The following is a 27,091-nucleotide window of genomic DNA, read 5'->3' as shown; positions in this document are numbered from 1 at the left end:
TGGTTCCACCACAGGCTCAGGCTCACATCTCATTAGCATTTGACCGCGTGGGCAAAGCAAAGCTGCTTCATCTAATGCATTTAACTGTGAGAATATATTGTGCTTAATTTAATTAATGTGTTGGTGTGCGTCTGCGGACAGATAACGTTTAAACAGTTTCACAGCAGCATCAGATTCAAAGGGGTTTGTTAAAAACGGAGTGTATTGTTAGTTTTAATCAGAAGTTTTTGAAATGTCCCATATTAAACATGAAGCATCTGTTCTGTAAAAGCATTAACTCACCACAGAAAAATACGAACTGAATGATTTCCGCTGATACAACACATGGTTTCACATCCTCTTTAATAAAGGGAGACAAGAGGGGAGTTATTCAGTATAAATAAATGGCCTGTACTGGATGGTCTGATGATAATTTGTGCTGTAAATGACAAAAGAAACTGCACGAACAGTTTAAGATAATTTGGAAAATGTTTTGGACAGCTGTGAGAAACAATTTTAGGGATGCTCCTGGCAACTAATTTCCCTGTCGACAAAACAAAAATTTTAATTAAAGCCTCAGTGTGTAAAAATGGTGAGTAACAGCGACATCAGCGGTCAAATTCTAGATTGCAGCGCTCACTCGCGCTCACTCACTCACCCCTCCTGTTGGGTAAGTGACGGTGGCCTCGTAGGACAAAAAGCCTTACGCAGACAGCAGAGTTTTTCGAGTTTTTCAGGAGTATCTAGCGACAAGGTGAATAGTTATTTAGGAATCTAAACCATGTTACGATATGTTATAGCTTACCAGTGAGATATATGTTAGTGTTTTATTTCTAATTGTTTTGGTAACACGAGCAAGCATTAGCACAGTAATGCTAAAATAACACGTTTTATGTGATAGTCACGGCACAGTGTGGCCAATATAGGTTGGTAGGATTATAATATATGCGTTTCCAGAGTGTTCTTCCACAGGACACAGGGAGAGGAGGGAGAGGAAGAAGACCAGGGAGAGGAAGGGGGCGTGGGGGTAGAAGCGGTGCAGGCGAGGAGGTGTGTCTCGGCTACCCAGAGGGAAGAGGAGGAGGAGAGGGTGGCAGCCTTCGCAGCAGCGCGAGAGGAATCAACAGATTAGGCTGTAGGCTAGGCTAACCATTTAGCTGTAGCTCTGGGATAACGTTAGCCAAGGCTAGGATAACGTTAGCACGTAAACGTAGCCGTCACTCGAACTTAGACGAGAGGGAAAAGTAGTTGCAAACATGAAGCCAAAATGATTTTAAATTATCAGATTGAATTACCTGTCTAGCAGAAAGCAGGCAACCTCCGCATCCTTTGTGAAATCCTTCTCCTTCAGGAGTTCTTTCCACCTGGAATAAGCAACGCCGATATTCACTCGCGTTTTGTCCCGTCCTCGCTTATCTGATCTTTTTCTTTTATTTGGCGGCGTGGTTTCCCTCTTATGAGGCAAAACACATGTGTGCTCCTCCATTTAAAGTGCGACAGAATCATTAAAGTACAAAGCAGGTTCACGCAGAAGCACCCCGGATTGATCTTCACCTTAACCGTCTCCAGTGACGGCAAGTTCCAGGTAAACGCGAAAGGCGAAGCACGTATATCCCTTTCGGCCACTGTATTCAAATATGGCGACGCAAGAGGGCAGCCTCCAGCAGACCGCGCCCTGCCTGTGTATATATAGAGAAATCATTCTAAGCCTATGAGAAAGCTTCCATTTGTATGTGAATTGCATTACACTTTAGTAAATATATATTTATGAAAGCAATAGTTTATATTTGCTCATAAAAAAAACACGTAAATTACACATTGTAACTTTAAGGCTAGTCGACGAGTCTAAAAAGCAGGAAACACTCTCTTTCAAGCCTTTAATCACAACCCTCAACAACCATGTTGGATTTTAAATGCCGCTGAAGTACGAGACACTTTGCACCGTGCGGTATCAATGTGAACGTGAACATTCAGGCTCAACATATTGCATTAACTTCCTTCTACAGAATTCAGTGGAAGCATATCTTGCGAGGACTGTTCATTTGGTGCGCCGCTGGAATAGATATACTGTTCAGTTATTATTTGATCCACAGACGGAGGGCACACAGGGAGCAGGAGAACAGCAGGTGCAGTGAAAGTGTACTGGATCTTAAGTTTGCTGTCACTCACAAACAGCTGCTCCTCTCATCCATCTATCTGATCTGATCAGCTCTGATCGGATGGACTGATCAGTTATCCACCCCATGATTTGAAACTTCACAAACTGCTGCTGAGGGGTTGAAAAAAGAAGAGTTCCATCTGTGTAGTGTTCTTTAAAGTTTGTGGAAACATTTTGTGTTTGTCCCTTTTCTGTTTCAACCATCACTGTCCTCATGCACAAAGCCAGCTCCTAAAAGAAGCAGAAAAAATAACTTGACTGGTCTGAACAGAGCTCTGAGCTCAGCCCCATCCAGCACCTCTGGGATGAACTGGAACACCGACTGTGAGTCAGACCTGATCAACCAGCATCAGTGTTGAACCCCACTGATGCTCTTGTGTCTGAGTGGGATCAAATCTCTGCAGCCAGATTCCAAAATCTGATGGAAGGACTGAAACTGGGAGAGTGGAGAGATTAATGTTCATGGTGTTAGAATCACATGTTCATTCACCACATGTGGGAATGTTCGGGTGTCTATATACTTTTGTCCATACGCGTCAGTGTGGATCTGCTGCAGCAGTTTGAAAACAATCTGTAGCAGCTTCTTGTCTGAAATCGTTTTTTAATTTTGTTTTACATCTGTTGCAGATGTTTAGAAAATATGTCGGAATATTCATGACTAACAGTTGTGAAATATGCGGCACAATGGTTGTGAATCTGATATTTGGGATTATCATTTTAGCCTTGATAATGCAGCCCCACATTTGAAGCATTTAGCTGATGCGTATTCAGAGCAGCTTAGAGTAAGCTTTAAATCATGGATCACCCACATTATAAGCAACACATTACAAAGGTTAAAGCCGTATCGCCACGGCAACAAATGTATAAGTGTGCGTCCTCTGAATGTCTCACAGAGAAATAAAAGACAAATTTTTTCTTCCTACAGTGAGACTCCGACTGAGAGGCCGACAGCTGAGAGACGTTTGACTGCATGAAGAGGCCGAGTGACGGGACCCTGGTCCTCACCTAGACCCCTCCCACGACCCCCCCACTGCCTGGACATGGTGAGCCTCCTGTTCATCTCTGCTCTTTGTTCATGTTGTGTGTTTTTAGCCCCCTCAAACTGAGTCATGTTTGGTGTGTTCTCAAACCCTGATCGTAATGGTGTTCACATTAGATAAACTGTCTTGTGAGTGGCAGCAGACATGAGTAGGAAGAGGTAAAAATACAGTTGGAAGTAAACAAATCTGTTTCTCAGAGACGGGTAACATAAAAAAACAGATTGATTAGCTGGTGAGTGTGTATTCCTGGTCTTTGAAAATGTTTACTTGGTTGGTTAGGCTTCACAAACTGTAGCCATGGTTTCCTTTTTGTCCAAAACAGTTAAGCTGATTTTGTTTGGAGCTCTCTGGCACCTGAAGAGTTTGACTGTCTGTCAAACGAAACCGTATATTGTAGAGATATTGGACTGTTTCAGGCAGCAGGATCACAAGTTCTGTACCATGTATAAAATGGCTATATCGCGAACATCAAGTATAAATGGTCATGTCTTTTTTTTTTTTTTTTTTTTTTTTTAAAAAGCCACCGGCATGAGACTCACTTGGCATTTCGGTTCTCTCACTGTCTCCGTCTCACAGACACACAAACAAAGAAAGACTCACAAACAGGATACCGCACACAAACTCCTCCGCCCATCCAAATCTGTGTTTCTCAACTGCAGGGCCCCGAAACTCTAACAATTTCGTCATATTTTGCAACCATGGAGCACCACTGCAACTTGCACACACTATTAATATACTGTATGAACTGGAGAACTGTCAGTGTGTTCGCAGCTCACAGTGAATACATCCTTAAGTTTAATGGTGCCATGGTAACAGTTTAGCTTAATTAGTTCAACAATATTGTGAACAGAGGAGGCGTGTGTCCTTGAATCTGCAGAGCTCCAGACCGCAACTATTTAGTCACATTTTGCAACCATGGAGCACCAGTGCAACTTCCAAATACTATTAATATATGAACTGGAGAGCTGTTAGTGTGTTCGCAGCTCACAGTGAATAAATCCTCATGTTTAACCTTTTGAAACTTGAGCAAATAGGGTTCTTTCAAAAACGTGAAGAAGGCAGTGAGCAATGAAAGAAGAAATGACACAAAAAAGGAAAGTTAGGAACAAACAAACAAACAAACAAACAAAGACAAGACCTGGAAAAAGTGCTGAAAAATTACAATTATTATGTAACATCATTTTAAAGAGATAATGATGATATGTTTAAGTGTGGTTTTTCCCTAGCTTTTTTTTTTTTTTTTTAATAATAATTTTGTAAATCTATTAATTTTTTGGTGCAATTTGTGGAACTTTTCTCGCTAAGTGGCTCATTGCCTTATTTCCTCATGTTTTTGATGAGGGTTCAACGGTTTGAATACTTGTGAAAGGCATCTGAAAGCGGCACGAGTAAAGCAATATCGCTCCAGGTTTCAAAGGGTTAATGGTGCCACAACAACAGTTTCACTTACATAGTTCAACAATATTGTGAACAGAGGAAGCGTGTGTCTTTGTATCTGCAGGGCTTCAGACCGTGGCTATTTAGTCACATTTTGTGACCATGGAGCACCAGTGCAACTTGCAAATACGGTTAATATATGGACTGGAGAGCTGTTAGTGTGGTTCCAGCTCACAGTGAGTGAATCGTCATGTTTAACGGTGCCTTGGTAACAGTTTAACTTCATGAGTTTAACAATAGCATGAGCAGAGGAAGCATGTGTCTTTGCATCTGCAGAGCTCCAGACCGCAACTATTTAGTCACATTTTGCGACCATGATGGAGCACCAGTGCAACTTGCAAATACGGTTAATATATGGACTGGAGAGCTGTCAGTGTGGTTCCAGCTCACAGTAAATAAATCCTCATGTTTAACGTTACCTATAACAAAGGAAGCGTGTGTTTTTGAATCTGTAGGGCTGCAGACAGCTATTATTTAGTCACATTTTGTGACCATGGAGCACCAGTGCATCTTCCAAATATTATTAATATGTGAACTGGAGAGCTGTTTGTGTGTTTCCAGCTCACAGTGAGTGAATCCTCACATTTAACGGCATCACTGTAAGAGTTTAACTTTGCGTTAACTGCTAACAACTGTTGACCAGAAGCTTCAAGTTCACAGCAAAAACACCCAACACTTTTGGCCTGAGCCAAGCAGGGTGCTTCAAAATAAAAGCACCAGTGGCTACGCTTTGATTCAACTTCATTACTGCGGTACTTTAACTATATCAAGACAGTTGTTGCTTTATTTAACCTAACTGTAAATGTACTATAATTTAATATTTTAGTAGTCTACAGTCCTTTAGAGGTGATTTCAAAATATCGAGATATATTGTGTATTGTGAAATAGCCTAAAAATATTGCAGTATTATTTTTTAGCCATATTGGCCAGGCCTACTTGAATTATACCTTGTGCCCCACAACACAGACAGTCCTTCAAGAAATCTGAGTGAGAAGTAAGTTTTGATGAATGAATTCACAGCGTGCAGGCGCTGAAAATATCCCAACCCAGTTTGGTTAAAATTAGAGGAGCTTCTGTGAGCCTGTCAGCTGTTTACAGCAACACAGCCTTCGTCATTACCATCTATAACTGTGATGAATCCTAAATATAATGTGTGAATACTGCGCTCAAGTTTTCATAACAACAGAGGGGTGACTTTTATAATGCCAAATATCTTAAAATGTGATTTTCCTATAAAACCAGAACCTTTAGGTTTCCTCAGGTGGTTTAATGTGTGATGAGTCTCTTTCTTTGTCTCTGTAACACAAATAGATTCACCAAAAGTTCTGGACTGACAAACTCTTGTTTGACTTGTGTTTGCTCTCCGACTGAATCTGAAAGCCACAGAGATTAGAAGCAGAGGAACATACCAACAGTGTACTTTCAAGGTGCATGGAGAAATGAAAAGTCTAAAGAGGTCAAGACTTCAGCAAAATCTGTGGTATAAAGAACTTTTATTTTATTTCAGCTTGTGGCCTTCATCAGGGTCGCCACGCAACGCATTGATGATTTGTCAGTGGTGGAAATATGATTTAGGACGACCCTGGTCTCACAATTGTTGGTATACATAATAGTTTTATACTAAAGGTGTTGCTGGAGTTTTGACCAAGGTTAGCAAGATGAGTTGGATGTTGTGGTAAAATGGTAAAGCAAGAAAAGTAGTTTAAACCCATAAAAAGTACTTATTTAGCAGTACAGGCGACAGGAAACAGGTTGCTGTGGTGGAAACGGGGGAAAAGGTCAGAAAATAAGTCAAAGAAATGATTTTGATTTTGGATATATGGATGCCGCATATTTCTGTCTGACAGGCGTTCTGTTTTTCATGCCCAAACTCAATCTGACCACAACAGAGTTTTATATCAGCAGTTATAGATAATACATATTGGGTCTTCCTAGGGCTGGGCAACATATCGATATTAAATCAATACTAGTCCATACCCATTGAGTGTACAGTTGCCCACGCACAGTTGCACATGGTGTGTGTTTGGGATACAGGTCATAGGAAATTGCAGATTAATTAGTCAACTGAACTCATTAAGAAGAGCAATGTATTCAGACAGAGTTTTTGAAAAACGTGGGACAGACAGAATGACTGACTGACAGAATGACACACTGACAGTTTCAGTGATTATGTACAGCATACCATACCATGACTTAGTCATACCAAACATTAGAAACAACACCAACATTGGTCCACAGGGGGAGCCACAGCGATCGGTCGCATTTTAGCCATTTTGAAGCATTTTTCAGCTGTTATAGCGCCACCCAGTTGCCAATTAGAGTTAAATTTCTCCAGTCACCTTGAGGCGTCCTGTTCTACATATCTACCAAGTTTAGTAAAAATCCATATGGCGGTTAGGCCTAGATAAGAAATGAGCTCTCTAGCGCCCCCATTTTGTTTGATGGGCTCAATAATGGAGGGGTCCCCTCAGATTATGTGTGGTCATATGCCTACAAAGTTGCGTGGTGATGGGTGAAACCCTTGAGATGTTCTACACCTTTATGTGATGAGCCACGCCCTCCGCAATATTCATTGCCTTATAGAAGCTCAGTTTTAGGAAGTTTTCCAACTTTTGCCAAGAGGGAACTTTAGATATTGCTCCCTAGATTATGTTCACCCAGTTTCATGCAGATCGCTCAAACTTCCTAGGAAGAGATCCATTTGAAGTGTTTTTCAAACAATTCAAAATGGCGGAAAATCTATATAAGCGGAAGTTATGGGTTCTTGAGGCAAATGTGTTCCTCATGAGGAGAGGCATCTCTGTGCAAAGTTTCATGTCTCTACCACATACGGGGCATGAGATATGCCCACTCAAAGTTTGACATTTCAATGGGTTGCTATAGCGCCCCCCTTTGGGGGTCAGTGAGGAGAAAAACCTGGAACACACACACACAGAGTTTTCGTCATTATATAGTAAGATTGTTGAGTTTCAATTACAATAGAAAAATGTTTGTTCAAGCAACAATAACTCTTCTGTTTTTGTTCCTTTGAGGCTCATTCTGACTGATAATAATGTAAATTCTGTAATCGGAGATACCGTGAAACCGCAATATTTTCTGAGACGGTTATTGTACCATATAAAGCTCACGCCATTGCAGTCCTAGACATGTGGTTTGTTTTGTGGTTGATGACATTTATTTTCTCCAAAACTGAAAATATTTCCAGACTGCTGATTTGTTTCCGAGTAAATACCATTATTGCTATCGTTAGGGTTGTCATGAAAACCGATACTTCGATACCAAGTCGATGCCAACACGCAAAAAATACATCGGTACCGTGTTTTTTTTGTTTATTCGGTACCGTAAGTGCCGGATACATCTTTGCCCTCAGTGGGCCGTGTCAATTCCTGTCGGAACTGACGGGGGCAGTGTACAAGCGTCAGTCGGTGCTGAGGACGAGCGCAGAAGAAGAACGCCTGTTCTCCATCGTCTTTGCTAGAAATGATGGCTTTTACAAGTGCTGCTGGAGACACAACACCTCAGCTTGTCAAAAAGTCAGGTAGTAGGAGTCGTGTGTGGCGAGGGTCTAAACGGTCACTGTTTACTCGTGTTTTCATTTCATTGAGCATGTTAACAGATTAGAGCATTCACACCGCATCCGTTCTACGCACTGCTCGAGTCGCGCTGCTTTCGCGAGCAAGCTCAAAAATAGAAGAGACGCCAAATTTTTTTTGCGCAAGTCGCCAGCGAATGGTCGCGATATTCAACAAAAAACATGAGTTTGCAAATGTTGTGACCTCTCTCGGCCAACGTAGACACCCCCCCCTTAACCAGACCTTTCGGGCACATGTTTCATGTACTTACCCTTGCGGTGTAAATGAGGCCTTAGAGTTAAAGTTTGAAACAGTTTTAATAAAGTAGTGAATTTAGAAATACATGAGTTCTGTTTTTTTATTTTTATCGTGGTATCGAATGAGTCTCGAGAATCGTGGAAATTCACTGGTATTGGTAACGACGACTGAAATTCTGGTATTGTGACAAGCCTAGCCATCGTCTTTTCTTGGCTGCTCGCTATTATCTGCCTGCCGCCGTTTGATGGTGACACAGAAGTTCGCAATAAAAGTGTATCCTTAAAGTATATGGATTGATGTTTCCACTTTGTGTCAATGATATTCAATCGCTGATCACTGAATCGATATATTGATCCAGATCAGTGGATCATTACACCCTATTATTTATCAGTTGTCAGCTGTGTCTCTTTTACCTCCTGTACATCCTGTGTTTATTTCCTCTAGAGATGCTCCCAACATTCACATCAAGATAATGTTGTATATATAATAAAGTTGAGAGCTTTTACATGATCATCCACGATGGTAATCAAGGTCTCATCAAAACAGCTGTAACACTAGTGATTTCTTATCACAATAGGACGTGTTAATAGCAGTTATTTTGAGGATATGGAAATCTGATTAAATGGTTTCCTTTTCCTGTGTTTTCCTGTATATCATAATGTGTGTTATTCATAGGCACACCATGGGGATGAATGTTTTTCGTTGCATAATGTAAGTTTGAAGTCTGTGTATGTGCTGCTAATGTGTTGCCTTCACAGATGCTCAGTACCCTTCATCTGTACTGTAAACCTGGTGTCAGATGTCATAGAGAGAAAATGTGAGAGGAATTATTTCTGATGCGTGTGTCAGATTTAAGTAAATGGCATCCACCGACAAACCCTGCAATGCAATTAATTAAAGCAGTGAATGTCATTAGCTTGTAATTGCGGTGCGAGCCTGAACACCCGGCTGTCTTGTAGGTAACAAATAAAAGGGAACGAGCCTGACGCCGGGCCGGGATCCAGGATCCGTGTTGAGGCCGTGAAAGACTTAATCTTTCATTTAGATCTCATTAATGTTTGTGTGTGTATGGTTGTGTGTTATGGTTGTTGACGCTGCCCACACTTGCCGCTACACAGCCTGGAATGCCCCCGGCAGTTCAGCGAGAGATTAGCTAGGTCGTGATGAATGACCCTCGCAACTCCAGCACAAGCCCCCGAGACTCTTGGCCATGAATTATTAAAGCACCATCATAAATAACTCACCGTAATGAGGGTGTGCTTACACGCTGCGGGCGGGGAGAGAGGGAGGACAGGAAAAGGGGGGAAAGAGAGGATTGGAGTTGAAGAGGGAGGGATGACTGAGAGAGATAGCAGTTTGACCTTGGACTGTAAGCGCGGTGTGATGCTCGGACGACCGGCGGACGCACTCAGGCTTGTAAAAATGAGCGCCAAGCTAATTTTGCACATCAGGCGTTTTTCCCCCTCTCCCCTCGCAGAGATGGGCTCCATCCCTCTAAGTACATGTCATAAATGTTAATGTTAAGTAACGGAGGCTGTATCTAGGCCACGCGGAGATTGGCAGCAGCTCAGGTCGCTTCAGGTGTTGCTGTCATCGTGCAGACTGCGACGAGCCTCTCTGACACCCAAAACAAGCTCCTGCCTTTGCACCAGAATGTCTGAGGAAGGAAGTCGAAGGAAAACAACACCAGGAGCTGAATTAAAAACACTGTGTTCAAGTTCAAAGAAATCTATTTTGCTCTACATTTCGGCTGCTTCCTGCAGCAACAGTCAAACGCTCTCAGATTAGTTTCTGTGTAATTACCCAGACCCAGCACTGCTTTGATGAATGACGATGATGATGATGATGAAGATGATCTGTCTCTTAACCTTCAAACCAGTTTCCTGATCGTTCAGTATCGATGACCTTTAAAACAGCTGATCACAAGCAGATGAATGTATGTGAAATATTAGAAAAATAAGACATCAGTCAAGAGGCGGAGACTGGCGCTTAGACTGTGTGGCCAAAAGTATGTGGACACCTGGAGTTTACCCCTATATGTAGCTGCTGAACACTTCAGATTCTCCTCTAGATTTTATAACCAGGCTTGGAGGCATCGTAGTGAGGGGGCGACTGATTAACCAAAGGCTGGAATAAATCTGGTTTGGTTTGCAACATTCTGTCTCTAAGAAATCGACGCCATAACTAAATTCAAACTGACGGAAAAACAGAACTCTTCAGTGCACAAAATGGTTTATGTTGTGTCCACACCAGGAGTGACTAAAACAATTTGCACAAGTGAATTACATCTAAAGTCAAAGTAAAGACGTGATTAGACGCAAATTTCCGTGGGGCAGCGTGACGAGGGGTTTTAGCAGGGGTTGAGGTCAGGACTCTGATCGGTCACGTTTTTCACTCCAAACTGAGAAAACCACTTCATCATGGAGCTGACTTTGTGCACACAGGCAGTGATGTGCTGAAACAGGAAAGGGACGAACACAAACTGACAGTGTTTCTTGCAGTGATGCTTTGCCAGTTTTGTTTCGTGGATATGGCCCGAGAATCAAGAACTCTGATGACAGTTGTTTGCTTGTGTTGCAATATCACACATTAAAATCTGATCCTGGTGAATGGGGCTGGGTTAAAATAATTGATTCATCCAATTCAAATAGATTTTTATTTGAATGACCCAATAACGATTCATAAAATCTGAGGTCGATCTTTTAACATACACTTTTTCCCACAAATGTGTGAAGCTTGAACCCTGTTAAACTCAGCGACAGTTAAAGAGGCCGCAGCGCTAAACTATTAACAAACATAGTTATGCAAAGCTCTGATGTTACTGGCTCTTTAATCTATCTCATTTATTATCATGCTGCAGCAGCCGCTCCTCCTGCTGTCTGTGCGTCGGGGCTGCTGCACCACTTTTACGTACACACACACACACAGACACACACAACAAGTAGAGATGCTGCGATTGAGACAGAGAAGTAAAGATAGCTTGAGCTAGGGCTGCATGATAATTTGATTTTAAATCAAAATCGGATTTTTTTAGTTAGGGCGATGTTAAAAAAAGAAAATCTTAAAATCGATTTTCCCTTTAACTAGGGCAATTACAGTACAGGTCTCTCACATGTCTCCGTGCTCCGCGCATCCAGGCTTCTGTAGTAACCTCCCGAGAGCTAAAATGACATGGCGTCACCATGGGCAAGAGGCAGAGCGAATTTGTTGTTGTTGTTGAGAAACGGGGAAAGAGCAAGTCTGTCGCCTGGAAGTGGTATGGCTTCGCAGTTGCAGACAAAGAGCAAACCACTCCTCGTTGTAGAGTGTGTCTGAAAGCCGTGGCTATGAAAGATAGCAGCACAAGTCAAGCATAATTGTCGTCAACTAGAGTAATCTTGAAGTTATATTCCCTTCATCTGCACCGCAGCCTCGATGCTGCTGTCTGACTTCACTCTGTCGAGTCTGTGTGTCTGTGTGTGTGCGCACACGCTGTGAGGAGGAGGTTGGCCCTGACATGCAGAGAGCAACTCCTAAAGCAATCGGCCTAATCATGTATGTATAAGGCTGCTTTACCTGTTCTGAAGACATGATGATCGCGCATTACACGGCCAGGTTCAGGAAGTTCACCGGTATCATTGGCTTGTCAACAAATGCACATATAGTACATTTTTTAAAGCTTTATTATTTATATTACAAAATGTGAAAGTTTTGCACTTTGAATATTCATCTTTATTTTGGAGGATAGGATAACCTTTTATTTTTTTAAGAGAAGTTTTGTCACTTTATCCCAAGAGGGAATCTTTTATGTTTAGGTTGTTCAATGATTTTTTGAATAAAAACAAAATACTTGAAATCATTTATTCTATTTGTATGTAGCCCTGTGGGGTATAGAGTTCATAGTTCATAGTTCATACAGTTAAATAAATAAATAAATAAATAATTCATCTTAATTCATAGTAATTCACAGCAATTCATAAATATATATCTAAACTAGTTAAAATGTTAAAAGCATTGAAAGTGATGTTTTGGCCAGTTTGTATGTTGGCCATGTACCCCTACTTGTTGTAATATTTCATGATTAGAAATGTAGGTATTGAAGGCAAAATCTGAGTAAATAATTTGGAAGGTAACCCACTGGGATTGAAGTATACAATAAAAAAAAATCGAAATGGAAAATTGAGTTTTCAGAAAGAAAAATCAGGATTTTATTTTTAGCCAAAATCGTGCAGCCCTAACTTGAGCTGATGGCAACTATACTTGTTACTGTGAGTGCAATGAAACCTCCACAAGGAAAAAGTCAAGACTTTGTCAATACAGCTGATCAGCAACATGTAAACATGTAGGAAAGTGATATTTTAATCTGCTCTCTCTCATCCACGCCACTAATATTGTGTTTTAAACAAGCACAGAGCACTTTGTTCCTAACAAGCTAAAAAAAACAGCTGTTCATGTTAAAGGGTTTAGCTCAGTTCTCCACGTGTTTTAAAACTCAGCGTTGGTCCTGCAGAGAGGACAGGAGGACCGATACTGACTGATGTCTGTGTCCTTTATTCTTTCTACACTTCACTCAGTGTTGTGATGTCGGGAATATGAACTATTTTATTGACATTTTAGATTTGATTCCAGTGAGATATTGAGTTTATGTTGTGACTCGAATTTTTATTTTTTAATAATTCCTTGTCAGTTGGCAGTATTAGCTCTCCGAGAATCTCTTTCACATACTTGCAAAATTGGTATTGTAACTGAAATATCCTCAGTCTAATCAGTTCAGGAAATCCGTGGTGATACGCAGAGTGGTGAGCTTAAAATGTTTGATCTTACAGAGGGATATTTGTTGTCTTCAGGTGTTCGGATGTGAGAAGCGTTGGGCTCTTTTCACTGTCAACATTCTCACTGGTGACATTTGTGCTGATTGATGCACATGGACCATCTCAGAGGTCACAGGTTGTAAAGGCCACAGGTTTAATTCTCACAGCAGTCCATTTAGGTCCATCAGCGGACATGTTTCCTCTCTGAGTGTCCTTGAGCGTCACTCTGCTCGCTCTGTGTGATCCACGCTGCACACGAGCATCAGCTGGAATGAAAACCTGCCCATCATAAAAAATGATAATGTCTCTCTCTCTCTCCCCTCGTCTGAACCCAGAGGTTGTTCCGATCGTTTGCAAACGACGACCGCCATGTCATGGCCAAGCATGCCAGCATCTATCCGGCGCCGGAGGAGCTGGAGGCGGTGCAGACGCTGGTGTCTACCGTGGAGGGAGCCCTCAAGAAAGTCTCTGATTGGATGGATGGCCTCAACAAATCCTCAGGGAAGACCCCCACCAATAAAGAGGCTGGGGACAAGACGGAGGATGACGCTGCTGAGACAAAGTATGTCCCGCTGTTTGTGCTTCTATTTTAGTGTTGTTGTAATGTAACCCAACTATCAGTCAAACCTTTCTGTCCTGAGAACGTCTCTGCCTTGATTTAAGTACTATATTTCCTACTATAGGCAGGTCTGCTCGGTGGGCGTGTCTCAGAGCGTACCATGAAGTGAATTTATTGCTCATTCCGGTTTATTTTTGTACCTTCAGCCATTTCCTCAGCACAGTGCCACATCATTTCCCTCATAAAACTGTGTTGCCGCTGTACATCTTCATCGGGAGGACACGTGTGATGATTGGATGATTAAACAAGCTCAACTAACAGTCATAAATTCTCAGCGTTTGGCTCATTGCCTAAACATCCACACAGAGGTTCTGTACCAGCAGGACATCTCTGTGGAGACTCAGCGGGGAGCTGATTCAAATAAAACACAACCAGGATGGAAAAATAGAAATATAATGTGGTGTTGATGTACAGGAGGACGTCAAGTCAGTGATGTTATTACACATGATTAAATGAATTTATGCCCAGACAAAAATTAGATGTAACAACACCGGTCCAAGGAAATAATCTCCATGCATCATACAGATCCTCCACAGTCACAGTGAAAACTACAAAAATAAAAAACATAGAAACAAGGTTTGGTGTACAAATCTCTTATTTGCCTTTAGAGTCTCTCAACAAATGTCCAGCATTTAGACATGCCCAACAATAGTCTCTCATGTGAAGTGTCTGATAATAGACAGGTCCCAAAGTTAGCACAGCAACAGAAAATATATGGAATTGTCCAAACAGGCCACTTGAACAAATATTATAATCAGATACAAACCAAATAAATGTGCAAAATGACAATTGCCGTGTGCGCCTCTTGGAACATGCAGAATATTATCATTTTGGGGCGGTATGTTGTTCCTTTGCAGCCATGTTGTCACTCTCTGCTGTACTGCCTCAGCCCATAATGCAACAGGTGCAACCCCCAAACTCTAGTCATGTTACTTGTTACCCTAGATAAATAAACAGACAGTTTTTCTTTAACTGAACAATGTTTTCAAAGGTGGTATTTTTGAAATCATTTTTAAATTAAAGTTCCGTTTTTAACGACCTATTTCTTACATTTTTAATCAGTTTTTAATGACAGTGAATTTAAATGTTAATGAAATGATGACAGAAAATATGAAAAGCATTTTAATTAAGTTTCACTAAAAAAAGATATTTCCTGAAGCTCAAACCGTTCGTTCAGCGTCTGTGTAGCTGAGAGGGTCGACATCAGAAGAAGTACTCAGATCAGTAATTAAAGAAGCATCAATAACACCAACGTGTGAAAATATGTGCAATCAAAAATGTGCGCAGGCAGAAGTCCAGAAGTGTTACTGCTGAAAATTCAAAAGTTAAAGGACTCTCATTCTGCAGTGACATGTTTTTAAATATATCATATCATTGGGTCATTATGATTGATATATGAAAGGTGTATCAGCGAGTGCAACCTATGACCAATCCGATACCATGTAATGCCGCATGCACACGCTACAGGCAAATGAAACGCAAATGGAGCGGAGTTTAAAAAGCATTCTACTGTAGCCTTTGAAATGTCTTTTTTACCAAATGGTGTGGCTGCACTTTAACCTGTGTCTTGATCTGTGTCAACACTGGATAATAACAATTTAAAAAAAAGTTTTATGGCATTCATTCTACTATTATGGATTTTTTTCCTTATATTTTACAGAGATTTTTAGGAGTTGAGACATACAACAATTCATATCCCATCCATTTTTATTTTACGCACTGGTATCGGATCGGTACTCGTATCGGCAGATACTTAAGGTTCAGGGATTGGTATCTGTAAGGAAAAATTGGTATCAGTACATCTCTATTCATGGTATCAAATCATTATAGACCCAACGGTATTGGTTCTTAGTGCAGAAAACATGTAGAACTGACAGGTTCCTCGTTGTCCCCGGCCACCATGTCAAAAATTGAGAGGTTAGCTACGTCAAGATGCCGACCCTGAGAAAAGTCCATCATTCTGTACTCAACTTTTGGACCATTTTGAGTATGAGTACTACACCTCATTTTCCTGTTCTATGCAGTGCGAACGCACTTAGCACACTTGTGCACGCAAAATAAGTGTTGAGTACAGAAGTATGTGATTGGAGACAAACTGTTTGTGTCTTGTTAAACCACCTTGAAAACACCAGAATCTTCAGTACGAAGAATGGCGATGTCCTTGTCTTACACCAACTCAGACATCAACAGTACAGCATGTCACGGTATGCGACTGCTGTAAAAAAATAAATAAAATAAATAAATAAATAAATTAATTAATAAATAAAACAGCACTGGATACGTGTCCATCCCACTGAGTCACCTGGCTACGTCTTACTGATGTTACAGGTTTTATAGTACCAGTTTACCATTCAGTGTTTATCAAGATTTCTTGGTGGGACGCAGCGGAGGGACACACTCTTGGACAAAACATAAACAACTAACCCTCACATGAGGACTTCTGCTGCATGCAATTAAACATGGAGGAAATTTGTCCTTTAATAGCTGTGAAATGATGAGGTGGAGTATTTGTCCATTTGGAAATCCGAGGCTCTCAGGCTGTATTTGTGTGTTGCACACTGTCTGTATGGTTATGAGCGAATGTGACTGGCTGTCATCCCTCTGCCCTCAGGCCTGACAGTACTTCAGTGCTGTGCGGGGTGACCCGCGTCGGTCTGGTCGCCAAAGGCCTGCTGATCAAAGGGGACATGGACCTGGAGCTGGTGCTGATGTGCAGGGAGAAACCCACCAAGCTGCTGCTGTACACCATCAGCGCCAACCTGCCCCTGCAGATCCAGGTACACGCAGCCACATCTCCAGCACCGCAGTGTTCAGCATCCAGAATGAGCCATGAAAGCACAGCTGGGGAGGCAACCTTGTCAGGTGGGGGGGTGCATTTAAAAAGACATCTTTGTGATGTGAGCTTCAGACGAAACACTTTTCCTCGGAGAACAACCAGAAAGTTCTTCATGTGATAAAAGTACAAGAGTTTGTGAGTTGACATTGGAGAGGAGACACGCTGACACGCTGAAGCAAAGCAGGACTTGATTATCATAGAAATGATACAAATGGTCGACAGTATGTTGTGTTTAAAGGTCCAGTGTGCAGGATTTAGGCGGATACATTAGCAGATATATAATATGATATAATAAGTATGTTTTCTTTAGTGTATAATCACCTGAAAATAAGAATTGTTGTGTTTTCGTTACCTTACAATGAGCCGTTTATATCTACACAGGGAGCAGGTCCTCCATTGTAAAAAGCAGACAAGTAGTCAGTAAAACAAGCATGTAAAGTCATTACAAAACACATACTGATGGCACCTGGATGGACATCTTGAATACATTTTTGGTTGCCAGAGGGAGAGGAAGAGACCTCTGTGGATAATTCATCTCAACACTGAAGGAATTCTAACCAGGAGACGTTTCAGCTGGCTGCACTCTGCAGTCCTCACTGGTAGATTCTTCTAAAATATGCAATGCAGTATGAATGCACACTGCATATATATTGTTTCCTCTAATGAACCCACACAGACCGGCGGGTGCATCCTCTCTCCCTGCGTGCTTCAGCCTTCCCCTCATCCAAAGAAAGCACTCTACCTTGTGCCGACATGTGAACTTCTGCGGAGATTCCATATCATAGCAGCCGGACGCAACCAAAGCATCTCAGCTGAAGAAATGTGGCGTCTCCTAAGTGCTCTCAAACGCTCCCAGCTGGGTGTTCCCTGAGGAGCACCTGGTGTTTTCAGCTGGGGGAAAAAACGTTTTGTTCGACACAGAGCCTAATTCACTGTTTTTACCGGGTTGAATCAGCTGGTCTGTTTGTTTTGGAGAGGAAGAGACCTCTGCGGATAATTCAGGTCCTGCTTAAAAACTCCTCAGCGTCTGGATCTTAAGTTATCAGAGAAAAAGCTGAGCACATATTAGCAGGTGCTGGGATAGCAGCCTGTGTCTGACATGCCAAACAGCATCAGAGAAACACTGATTTGCAGCATGAAAGTGCTTCATCAGTTTTTTGCTGGTTTAAATCACCTGTTCTGTTTGCTTTGGAGAGGAAGAGACCTCTGTGGACACTGAACACTGAAGGAATTCTAACCAGGAGAAGTTTCAGCTGGTTGGGATCTTTAATTCTCACTGATAGAGTCCTCTAAATCCCCCTAAATCTTACACACTGGACCTTTTATTTGAATAACATATGTAATGCATTCAGGATGTAGCCTTATACATTAGATTTGTTCATAACAGAGTGCCAAACACACAGTGATCAGTTGTTTCTGTATAGTTTGACGTGCAGTTGAAAGCACCAGAATGGAAAAGCTTTAGAGCTTTAAAAATTAAAACAAAAACATCCTGTCAGCTGTGATATGTGGGCGTATTTCATCAGTGATGGATGATACAGGAAACAAATGATCCTCTGAGATGCTGCCGAAAGTTATGAGATTATATTGTCACACGCATTTTAGTGATAGTATGTCCCTGATCTTTAGCATTCTCTGTGAAATGAAGCAGATACTATTAAAATATAAATATGCTTTAGATTATTTGATGCTCTAATAAATGTTTAGATTAAAATTGGTGAAAATAAAAAGTCAAAATAAATGTTCTTTTAATATTGAAACACTGTAAACAACCGTAAATACACAGAAATCAGAAAGAACTAAGGCTTGTTTTTCCCACTGAGGCCTGTCTACACTGGATGAAGGATGGTACACAGCCAAATGTTTACTTATACAACATGGACCAGAATAAAAAATGAGGCCGAGGCTGGCAGGTTTGACACATGAAGATAAAGAGTAAATATTCTTCAGTTAGAATAGATTCAAATCATTTGCTGCAATAAGAGTTATGACACTCTGAATATTATTTAAATTAGTTTTCTAAGGATGCAAAAGCGCAGTAACACTGATGATACATGTACACACACCGGCCCTCATTTACAATACGAATGGTCATGTCCACATAAATCTCAGCAGTCATCAATGTGGACGTGAGCGGAGGCCACGGTCAAATCTCACGTCAGGTCTCAGCTGGTGTTTGAGTCAGTGTGGACCTGCTGTGCAGCAGTAAATCTCGCTGTGGTGGAGAATTGTTATTAGATCATATTGTGAGTGGCATCTCAGTATTTGCAGCCTCATATTAATCACTTGAAAATGTATAGCGGCCACAGCTGGCCCACGGACAGCAGCTGAAAATTAGCCCTCGGCTTTACGGCAGTGTTTATTAATGTGCACTGCCCCTGTAAAAATAAAATCAGAAATAAATAAATCAGAAATAAACATGAACGTCCACACTCAGTATCAGAGTTGCCTGGCTCTGTGGGATTAATCATTAATTAGGGATGCACGATAATATCAGCACATCGTCGGTATCTGCTCATATTGACTTTAAAATGAAATATTGGAATTGCCGATCATGCCGATTTCCTCCACCACAGCAACACACACCTCAAAGGTTTTCAGATGGGTTTAACGGTGAAAATGAGCTATATGGCTTATGGAAATAAGGAACTCCGGGCGGCACTCTGTCAGAAGACTCCACTCGCAAACATCCGCATGGGACTGAGCTCGAAATGCGACGATGCCGGTGTGTATTTCCAAAGCGCTGTCAATCACAAAGCGGTTCAGCCTATTAGACAATTCCTCCGATCATCATGCAGACACCGAGCGTCCTCTCCCGCCTACCACTCCATTAGGTCCCAGGGAAGCTGAGCCTCCCTGAAGTGACGATTTTGTCGCATTTATCCAATGACCGTCTCGCTTTGCTGCATGAAAAGAACTTGCTCAGCGCTGTCTCATAGGAATGCTTGGAGGCTCTGCGTCCACCGTGCTGACACGAGAATGTATGACAGGGAGGTCACGTTTGAAAACTGGGGATTAACAGCTGACGTTGGAGCATCATCGTCGTGATGTTAAACACGTCCTAGCACACGTTTAATGTTTAATCTTCTCTGAAATTTTAGGGGAAGTTCAGCCTCCCTTGTTGTCTCAGAGCAATCGCTCCTGATATATATATTTTATGGAAAGAGAGAGATGATTGGTTGCTCTGTGTAATCAAACGTAGATCAAACCTTGTGTCTCATGGAGAACAGGAAACAACAGGAGACACAGTAAGGCAGTCCAGGCGCTCCAGAAATATAGAAAACAAGGGAGGAATTATTAAAACCTTTTATTGTTGTGGCTAAATCATTAAAAGAGAGAACATGCTTCGACCACTGCAGGTCTTCATCAGGGCTGTAAAAATTAGTTTTTATATCTGTTGTACAAGTGTCTTCAAACACCACAAAGTAAAATAACACCCTTAAAAAACAAAAGGCAGTGACTCATTGTTTTCCTCGAGGCTTTTCAGATTTGAAAGGAAACGTTCTTTATAAATGCAAATAAAACAGACAGTGAAATTAAAAAAACTACACAATGCAAACACAAGTACGTGGTCTTAAAGCAGGGTGTTACATGAGTAGGCCTACATAAATGAAAGCACATATAAAGATGAAGATAAACCGGGGTACAAGCATACAGTAAAATTAGGTATACTAGTCCATACCCACTGAGTGCACAGTTGCCCACGTACAGTTTCACATGGTGTGTGTTTGGGATACAGGTCATAGGAAATTGCAGATTAAATAGTCAACTGAACCCATTAAGAAGACAGACAGAGAGTTTGTGACTTTGATAGTACGATTGCTTCATTGAAAGTACAGTAGTACCATTGCCAATAGTGGGATAGTTAGTGGGCTAAAACTGTACATTAGTAGTTGAGGTAGCACGTTGAAAGGCAGATAGTTAAAGTGTTTATATGTTGTATTGACTTAAAAGTGGGGCGCACTGGTAGTTCACATGGGAAAGGTGCAGCTAGCGGTGTGGGTTGGAATCCTATCTTAAACTTTAAGGCACTGCATGTAATGAAAATTAACCACCGCCAATTCCATGAAGTACATAACAGAAATTGATATGGTGGTTAGGCCTAGACAAGAAATGAGCTCTCTAGCGCCCCCATTTTGTTTGATGGGCTCAATAATGGAGGGGTCCCCTCAGATTATGTGTGGTCATATGCCTACAAAGTTGCGTGGTGATGGGTGAAACCCTTGAGATGTTCTACACCTTTATGTGATGAGCCACGCCCTCCGCAATATTCATTGCCTTATAGAAGCTCAGTTTTAGGAAGTTTTCCAACTTTTGCCAAGAGGGAACTTTAGATATTGCTCCCTAGATTATGTTCACCCAGTTTCATGCAGATCGCTCAAACTTCCTAGGAAGAGATCCATTTGAAGTGTTTTTCAAACAATTCAAAATGGCGGAAAATCTATATAAGCGGAAGTTATGGGTTCTTGAGGCAAATGTGTTCCTCATGAGGAGAGGCATCTCTGTGCAAAGTTTCATGTCTCTACCACATACGGGGCATGAGATATGCCCATTCAAAGTTTGACATTTCAATGGGTTGCTATAGCGCCCCCCTTTGGCCAATTGATGTAATATTGCTTCATTGGCATCCTCCCATGACCCTCTACCACTGTGCCAAATTTCACATGGATTGACCAAGTCAGTGAGGAGAAAAACGTGGAACACACACACACAGAGTTTTCGTCGTTATATAGTAAGATAGTAAGATTTAGTCAGAGAATTTGGGGAATAAAGTTGCATATTTTTCCATAATATATCAAGATTTTAAAATTGGTTATCGGCCACATGAGTTGTTGTATATCGGCATATCGGTGAGAAATCCAATATCGTGCATCCCTATCACATTATTAAAACATTATTAATATATGTAGGCTGGATGTCGGTACATATCATGGATGTATCAATTAAATATTCCAACACTGATTTCACTTGTCCTCTGCAGCGCTGTTGACGGCAGCACTGATTTCTTTAATTTACCGACTGTCTTTGATGAAACTTCTCCTCTTGGCCGTATTATGTCTCTCCATGTCTTAAAGTCTCGGGGTGAGGCCTCTAAGCTGAAGATATTTTGGGGCGAGATAAGTAAATGGCGATTGTTTTCAGTGGCCACTTTTATCAACACACGATCATTCCTACGCTGTGATTGGAGAGATACGAGATTGGCCGATGTTGGCTGATTCTGAAGACCTGCTGATATTATTGTGCCTCCCTAAAAATTAGCATCACATTAGAAATGATCTTTTGTAATCAAATCAAAGCATTGCAAAATTATCCTACTGTTTAATCTTCAACAAAACAATTGCAAAGATGTTGTTTTGTTAATATTTCAACCCTTAATTCATAATTAAAAAACAATTCAACAAAGATAAAAGTCATTATTTGGCACCAGAGTCTGGAGTCCTTTGTGTGACAGCAGAATAAAGTTTAAATCATTAACAGCAGAGAGACTTCAGCCTGAATGGAGCAAAACATCCCAGAATAATCAAGTGTTACACTGATGATGTATCACAGAGGCGTTTCTAAGTGAAATAAATAATTTCTCAGGGAGAAAAAAGTTTTAATCCTTAAAGCAGATAAAAGGATTATTTTTAGTCGGCAGGAGACGGGATACAGAGGAGATGGTTTGAAGTATGATATGAAAAGGAAGTGGCCTGTGCTGCTGAGACTGTACTTGATTTATCTCTGCCATTCTGTCTCCTTGAGACGTCTAAAGCCCCGACTGCAGTATAATCTTCACTGTCCAACCTCTGACCACTGGGACCCTCTCCTCACAGCTCCGACTTATTATTTCAATCGGATGAGATGCATCTCCTCAACCCTGAGAGCTCTGTGGCTTTTAACAGCCTAAATTCTGACTTGTACAAATAATATTATCACAAGATCTCCACCCTTCAAATGAGTTTCCACAGAGCCCCGCCCCCCTCTTTAAGCATCCGCGAGCTAACAAAGCGGTGTCGACGCACACAGAGCCCTGTGTGCTTCCTGTGGCCCCCATCTCAGTTAATTACCTGCCATATCTGCCGAGCGCTCCATCATCAATGGAGGAAACCATTTTGAAGCTCTCATTTCCTGGGCCAAGCTGGGAGAGATTGACAGGCAGAGAGGTGATGGATGGGGTCATTTCTCGCTGAGACGAGATAGAGAGAATGCACTTGAAAACGTGCCACGGAAGGCAACACGAATCTTAAGGGAAAACAAGATAGTTTGGCGTGCTGGGAATGGGCTGGCAGTAACAACAGGAGTGGAAATGCTGAATGAGATGTGGAGGGAAGCTGCGTGTAAAAACAACAGTTTGTGCCCTTTGCTGCTTTCACAGGCCTGTTTGGTATTCATAGGGAAATTAGTTTGACGTTACACCAACGCTACTCCCCTTAGCTATGTATGTATGTATGTTAAAATTCACATAAATCTCAGGATCCAAATAACGGAGTTCCATCAGTCCAACATGTTGTGTGAATCTGTTAAGCCCCGTTTCCACTGAGCAGTGCCGTTCAGTTCGCTTTTTTTTCTGTCTCCACAGTGAGAAGTTGTGGATGGTACCAACAGAAGCGTTCCTTAGCCTCCCCATGTTTGGTCCCCCCTCTGTTGGGGTACCTAGCACACAGATCTGGTACTAAAAGGTGGAGCTGTGAACACTGCAGTCTGATTGGTCAGTAGAGGACGCTCACTCTGCTCAGGGCTGAGTTGTGTCTGGTTTTGAGGCTCATGTAACCACTGTTCATACTGTGGAGAGTTTTATTAGTAAACTGTAACTATAAAATGAAAGGATGTTTTGCTGCCTCTCACAGCAGCTGGAGTCTGAGAAAAAATAACTTCATTCACTGGGCCGACTGCCGGCAACTTTTAAGGTGGAACGTTAACTTGTAATGTTACTCAATGCATGAGTTGATGACGTGAATCCATCAGCACACCTTAAATTTCACTGTGACAACTTTGACCATCACTTTAGTTTTTATATGACACACACTTTTAGCAATGAGTGGATCTTCTAGTGTTTATATATATTAATTATGTGAAGGTCGTATATTCTAATCCTCACTTCCTGTGGGCTCCAGCAACACTAAACCCCTGAGCTTGCCTGAGAAGGACTAAATGCACAAAGCTGCTATTTTTAAATATCCCATGGAGAGAGACTCTCACTGCAGCCTGTTCTATTTTGTTCTGAAAATGTGGGCGTGCAGCCTCGTTCTGTGGACGATAAACCAGGTGCAGACTGACAAAGAAGGAAATACAGTGAGTGCTGGACGGAGCAGTGAGTGACAACAACCCCGCCCACATTAAAGAGGACTGTTTGCAGTGAAAACACCAAACAGATCTAGGGTCTAGGTACCATGTCTGAAGAGTTACTTTAGGTTCCAAAGGTACTATACCGAAAGTGTTTGGTGGAAACGGGGCTTTAGACTTTAACGTTTGAATAGAAATACAGTTTTCATTCAGTAACTATTTCCGAACCCTTCTCCTTTACATTTACGGTGCAAATTTTATTATTAAAGTTCAAATCTGCGAGAGAATGGCGGACCCTGCCACTGACAATGAAAACTTCTATATAGAGGTAATTGCTGAATGAAAAAATGCCTACCATAAGTAGTTTAAAAAATAGGTTTGATGTCATGAAAATCTTAAAATTTATAACTTAAGTCTTATGCTGTGTCTCAAATCGCGTACTTCTGTACTTACACTTAATATTTTGAGTGCATAAGTGCATTCACACTGACAAGTATGGAACAATGCCGTGCACTATGAGTGCTCGGATGGTGCACTCAAAAGGGTCAAAAAGTTGAGTGTGGAACTATGGACACTTCTCGCACTCAATAGTCGCCATCTTGGCCACGTAGCGGAAGGGGAGCATGGCGGCCGTGAACGTCGCTGCATTGTACAATACACGTGTTTTTGCACTAAGCACCACTATACTGTTGTGGGGTATAAGCCAGCAGTATGTTTGATGGGTTAATTTAGCAGTCTGTAATGATTTGGTACTGCGAACGATAAGGCGAATGCTAATGCTAGTTTGCTAACTAGCTAGTTTGCGGTCGTCATTTCCAGTGAGTGCACAACGGCCATGTTTGGATTGAGACAACACTACCCTGTCGAAATTTGCACACTACGCCAATGAGTACATAGTGCACATAGTACACTACATGGAAGTGTACTAACGGAAGTATGTGATTTGAGACACACCACTAGTCGAGATGAAAATTAGTTTTGGTCACACCACCACTCGAGAGTCTGCTAAATCTGCTGCAGGTCTTTTGCGGTCAACCTCAATTTGACCTCGACTGTTCCTGTTAACTGCCATTTCTTAAGGACATTACGAACTGAGGAAACAGGCATCAGTTATTTTAGTTTTCAGAGTGCTAGGCAGCTGTTTAGAGGGCCTGGGCGATTATTTCCTCATTCATTGCCTCATGGCTGTCCCTCCTTCATTGACTGTTTGCGTTTTTGCGCACGGGTCGTGGTGAAGTGGTGCACATGACTCGTGCGACGGACAGACAGACAGCCACGTATCTAAAACAGGTAACACATCCGGCTACATCTTTCCCACATCAAATATCCGTGATCGCCTTGACCCGCGTGCGTAAAAGCGCACACAATTCCGTGTCCTCTCAGTGCGGATGCTGTGATTTCGTGGCCCGGTACTCATTGTAGCCCACTCTTATAAGACCCAATAATAATAATAATAAGTTACTCTGGACCTATATGCCATGCCTTTTCATAAAATTACCAGAAGAGTTCGCTGAAAAACAGGTAATGTCAGCCTGAATTACTCACGTGCGTCCCTGGTGAAAATCGCTGACATGCATGGGGAATACAGCTTCTACAGGCTCGCCACAGCTCACTGTCAGGACTCAGGGACCAGGATTCGGGATGGCGGACCGTCGGAATGGCGTAACTGGGGCTTTACTGGTATAATGCAATAGCACGAACTCACCGCTACATTATACAGTATTTTTGCACTAAAAGAACATACTGGACAGGAACTGTAACCAAATAACGGCCTGGTGCAGGTTGGTGCAAAAAATAAAAAATAAAAGCCTTGAGCAAATAGCCCCTGGTTCTTTTAAACGCCTGGGGTCAAAATCAATTTTGTGAAATAAACACCTGGGCTACTATTTGGAAAAATACGGTAATACACTAATCTTGATTAAAATGTTGAGAAGCATCTTTAACTTCGAGCCCTACGATATTGTGACCAGAGGTGCCCAAACTCTTGCAGGCTGGTCTGATCTGAGAAGAATCCCCTGACAACATGAAATCCGCTCATTCACAGTGTTTCATGGTTTGTTCGTTTTCTCTGAGCATAAGAGACAATATTGACATGCTGAATTAATTACAGTGTTAATCAAGGGTTTATTTAGTTTTTGTCTCTGCGGGTTTCACATTGTGCCTTACACAGCCTTCATATTAATCGATGGCAGTCACTTTAGACTTGTTGAAAGTGATGCAGACATGCTACAGGTCCGACCTCATCAGATTCTCGTTGTGACTTTGGTGAAAAAGTGACTCAGACTGAAAGATGTTTAATGAAGGAGTGTTTCTAATAAAGGCCCTTTTTATCTCTGTAATTAAGGTAAATAAAGTTTATTTATTTAAACGTAAATTTATGATTTGCTCAGTGTTAATAAAGTGTTTAATCTTCAGGCCTTGTAAGATGACGTTCAGAGAGCTCTATCCTAAACAAAGCAGAGCCGCAGCGCCTCATTCTTTACAAACAGCAGGAGTCAATGTTGCAACTGTGGTGTTCGATTTTTAATTAATGGTGCAGCCCTGCTTTGCAGACAATGACGGAGGACAAATACGAGGTGCAGTCGTGCGTGCCTGAGGCAGCCATCCGGGTCTGCAGCACCAAAGACCCCCGACTCACTCTGAAGATCACCCTCTCCTCCTTAACCATGAGGGAGGAGCACGGCACCACAGAAGAAGGTATTTACTCTTCCTCCTTCTCCTCCTCCTCCTCCTCCTGTCCTCTAACCCCACCCTGCCCCCTCCTGTGCTTCCTGTTCAGGAGGATGCTTCCCCTGTTTTTATTTGACCTTTATATGACAACAGAGGGCTGAGAGAAAGGGAGGGAATGAAGAGGTATGAAAGTGCAGTGAAACCTGAGCTGGATGTGGGGGACAGACTGGGGAAATTGGGAAGGATGACACGTCGAGAGGGCTGAAAGCTTAGAGCAGAAGAGGGGGAAAAGGAGAAGGGATGATATGGATCTGGGTCAAGTGTGGTGGAAATAGCAGATGGCCGGTGAAGGATGATTTCCGCAGGGGATGTGTTGGGTTGGGATTGGTGAAAAAGGAGATGTCTGTCTCAGGTGTCCTCTCGTATATCATCCTGCGCCTGACGAGAAAGGATTCAGCAAGGCAAAAAA

At 41.9% G+C, this 27,091-nt stretch overlaps 1 protein-coding gene across 1 annotated transcript in view; it reads left to right on the top strand.

The window, feature by feature from the left end:
* Positions 1-27,091, top strand: part of LOC125889685 (spermatid perinuclear RNA-binding protein-like) — a 140,264-nt gene that overhangs the window by 49,195 nt on the left and 63,978 nt on the right. The window contains exons 2-5 of the mRNA XM_049577728.1: positions 3,063-3,180; positions 13,570-13,796; positions 16,465-16,630; positions 26,505-26,649. Of these exons, the coding sequence (XP_049433685.1) occupies positions 3,178-3,180; positions 13,570-13,796; positions 16,465-16,630; positions 26,505-26,649 (541 nt within the window). The 5' untranslated portion in view covers positions 3,063-3,177. The remainder of the gene's footprint in view (positions 1-3,062; positions 3,181-13,569; positions 13,797-16,464; positions 16,631-26,504; positions 26,650-27,091) is intronic.

This window comes from Epinephelus fuscoguttatus, linkage group LG6 (assembly GCF_011397635.1).
Source record: "Epinephelus fuscoguttatus linkage group LG6, E.fuscoguttatus.final_Chr_v1".
NCBI lineage: Eukaryota > Metazoa > Chordata > Actinopteri > Perciformes > Serranidae > Epinephelus > Epinephelus fuscoguttatus.
This window is presented reverse-complemented; position numbering and strand designations above follow the sequence as displayed.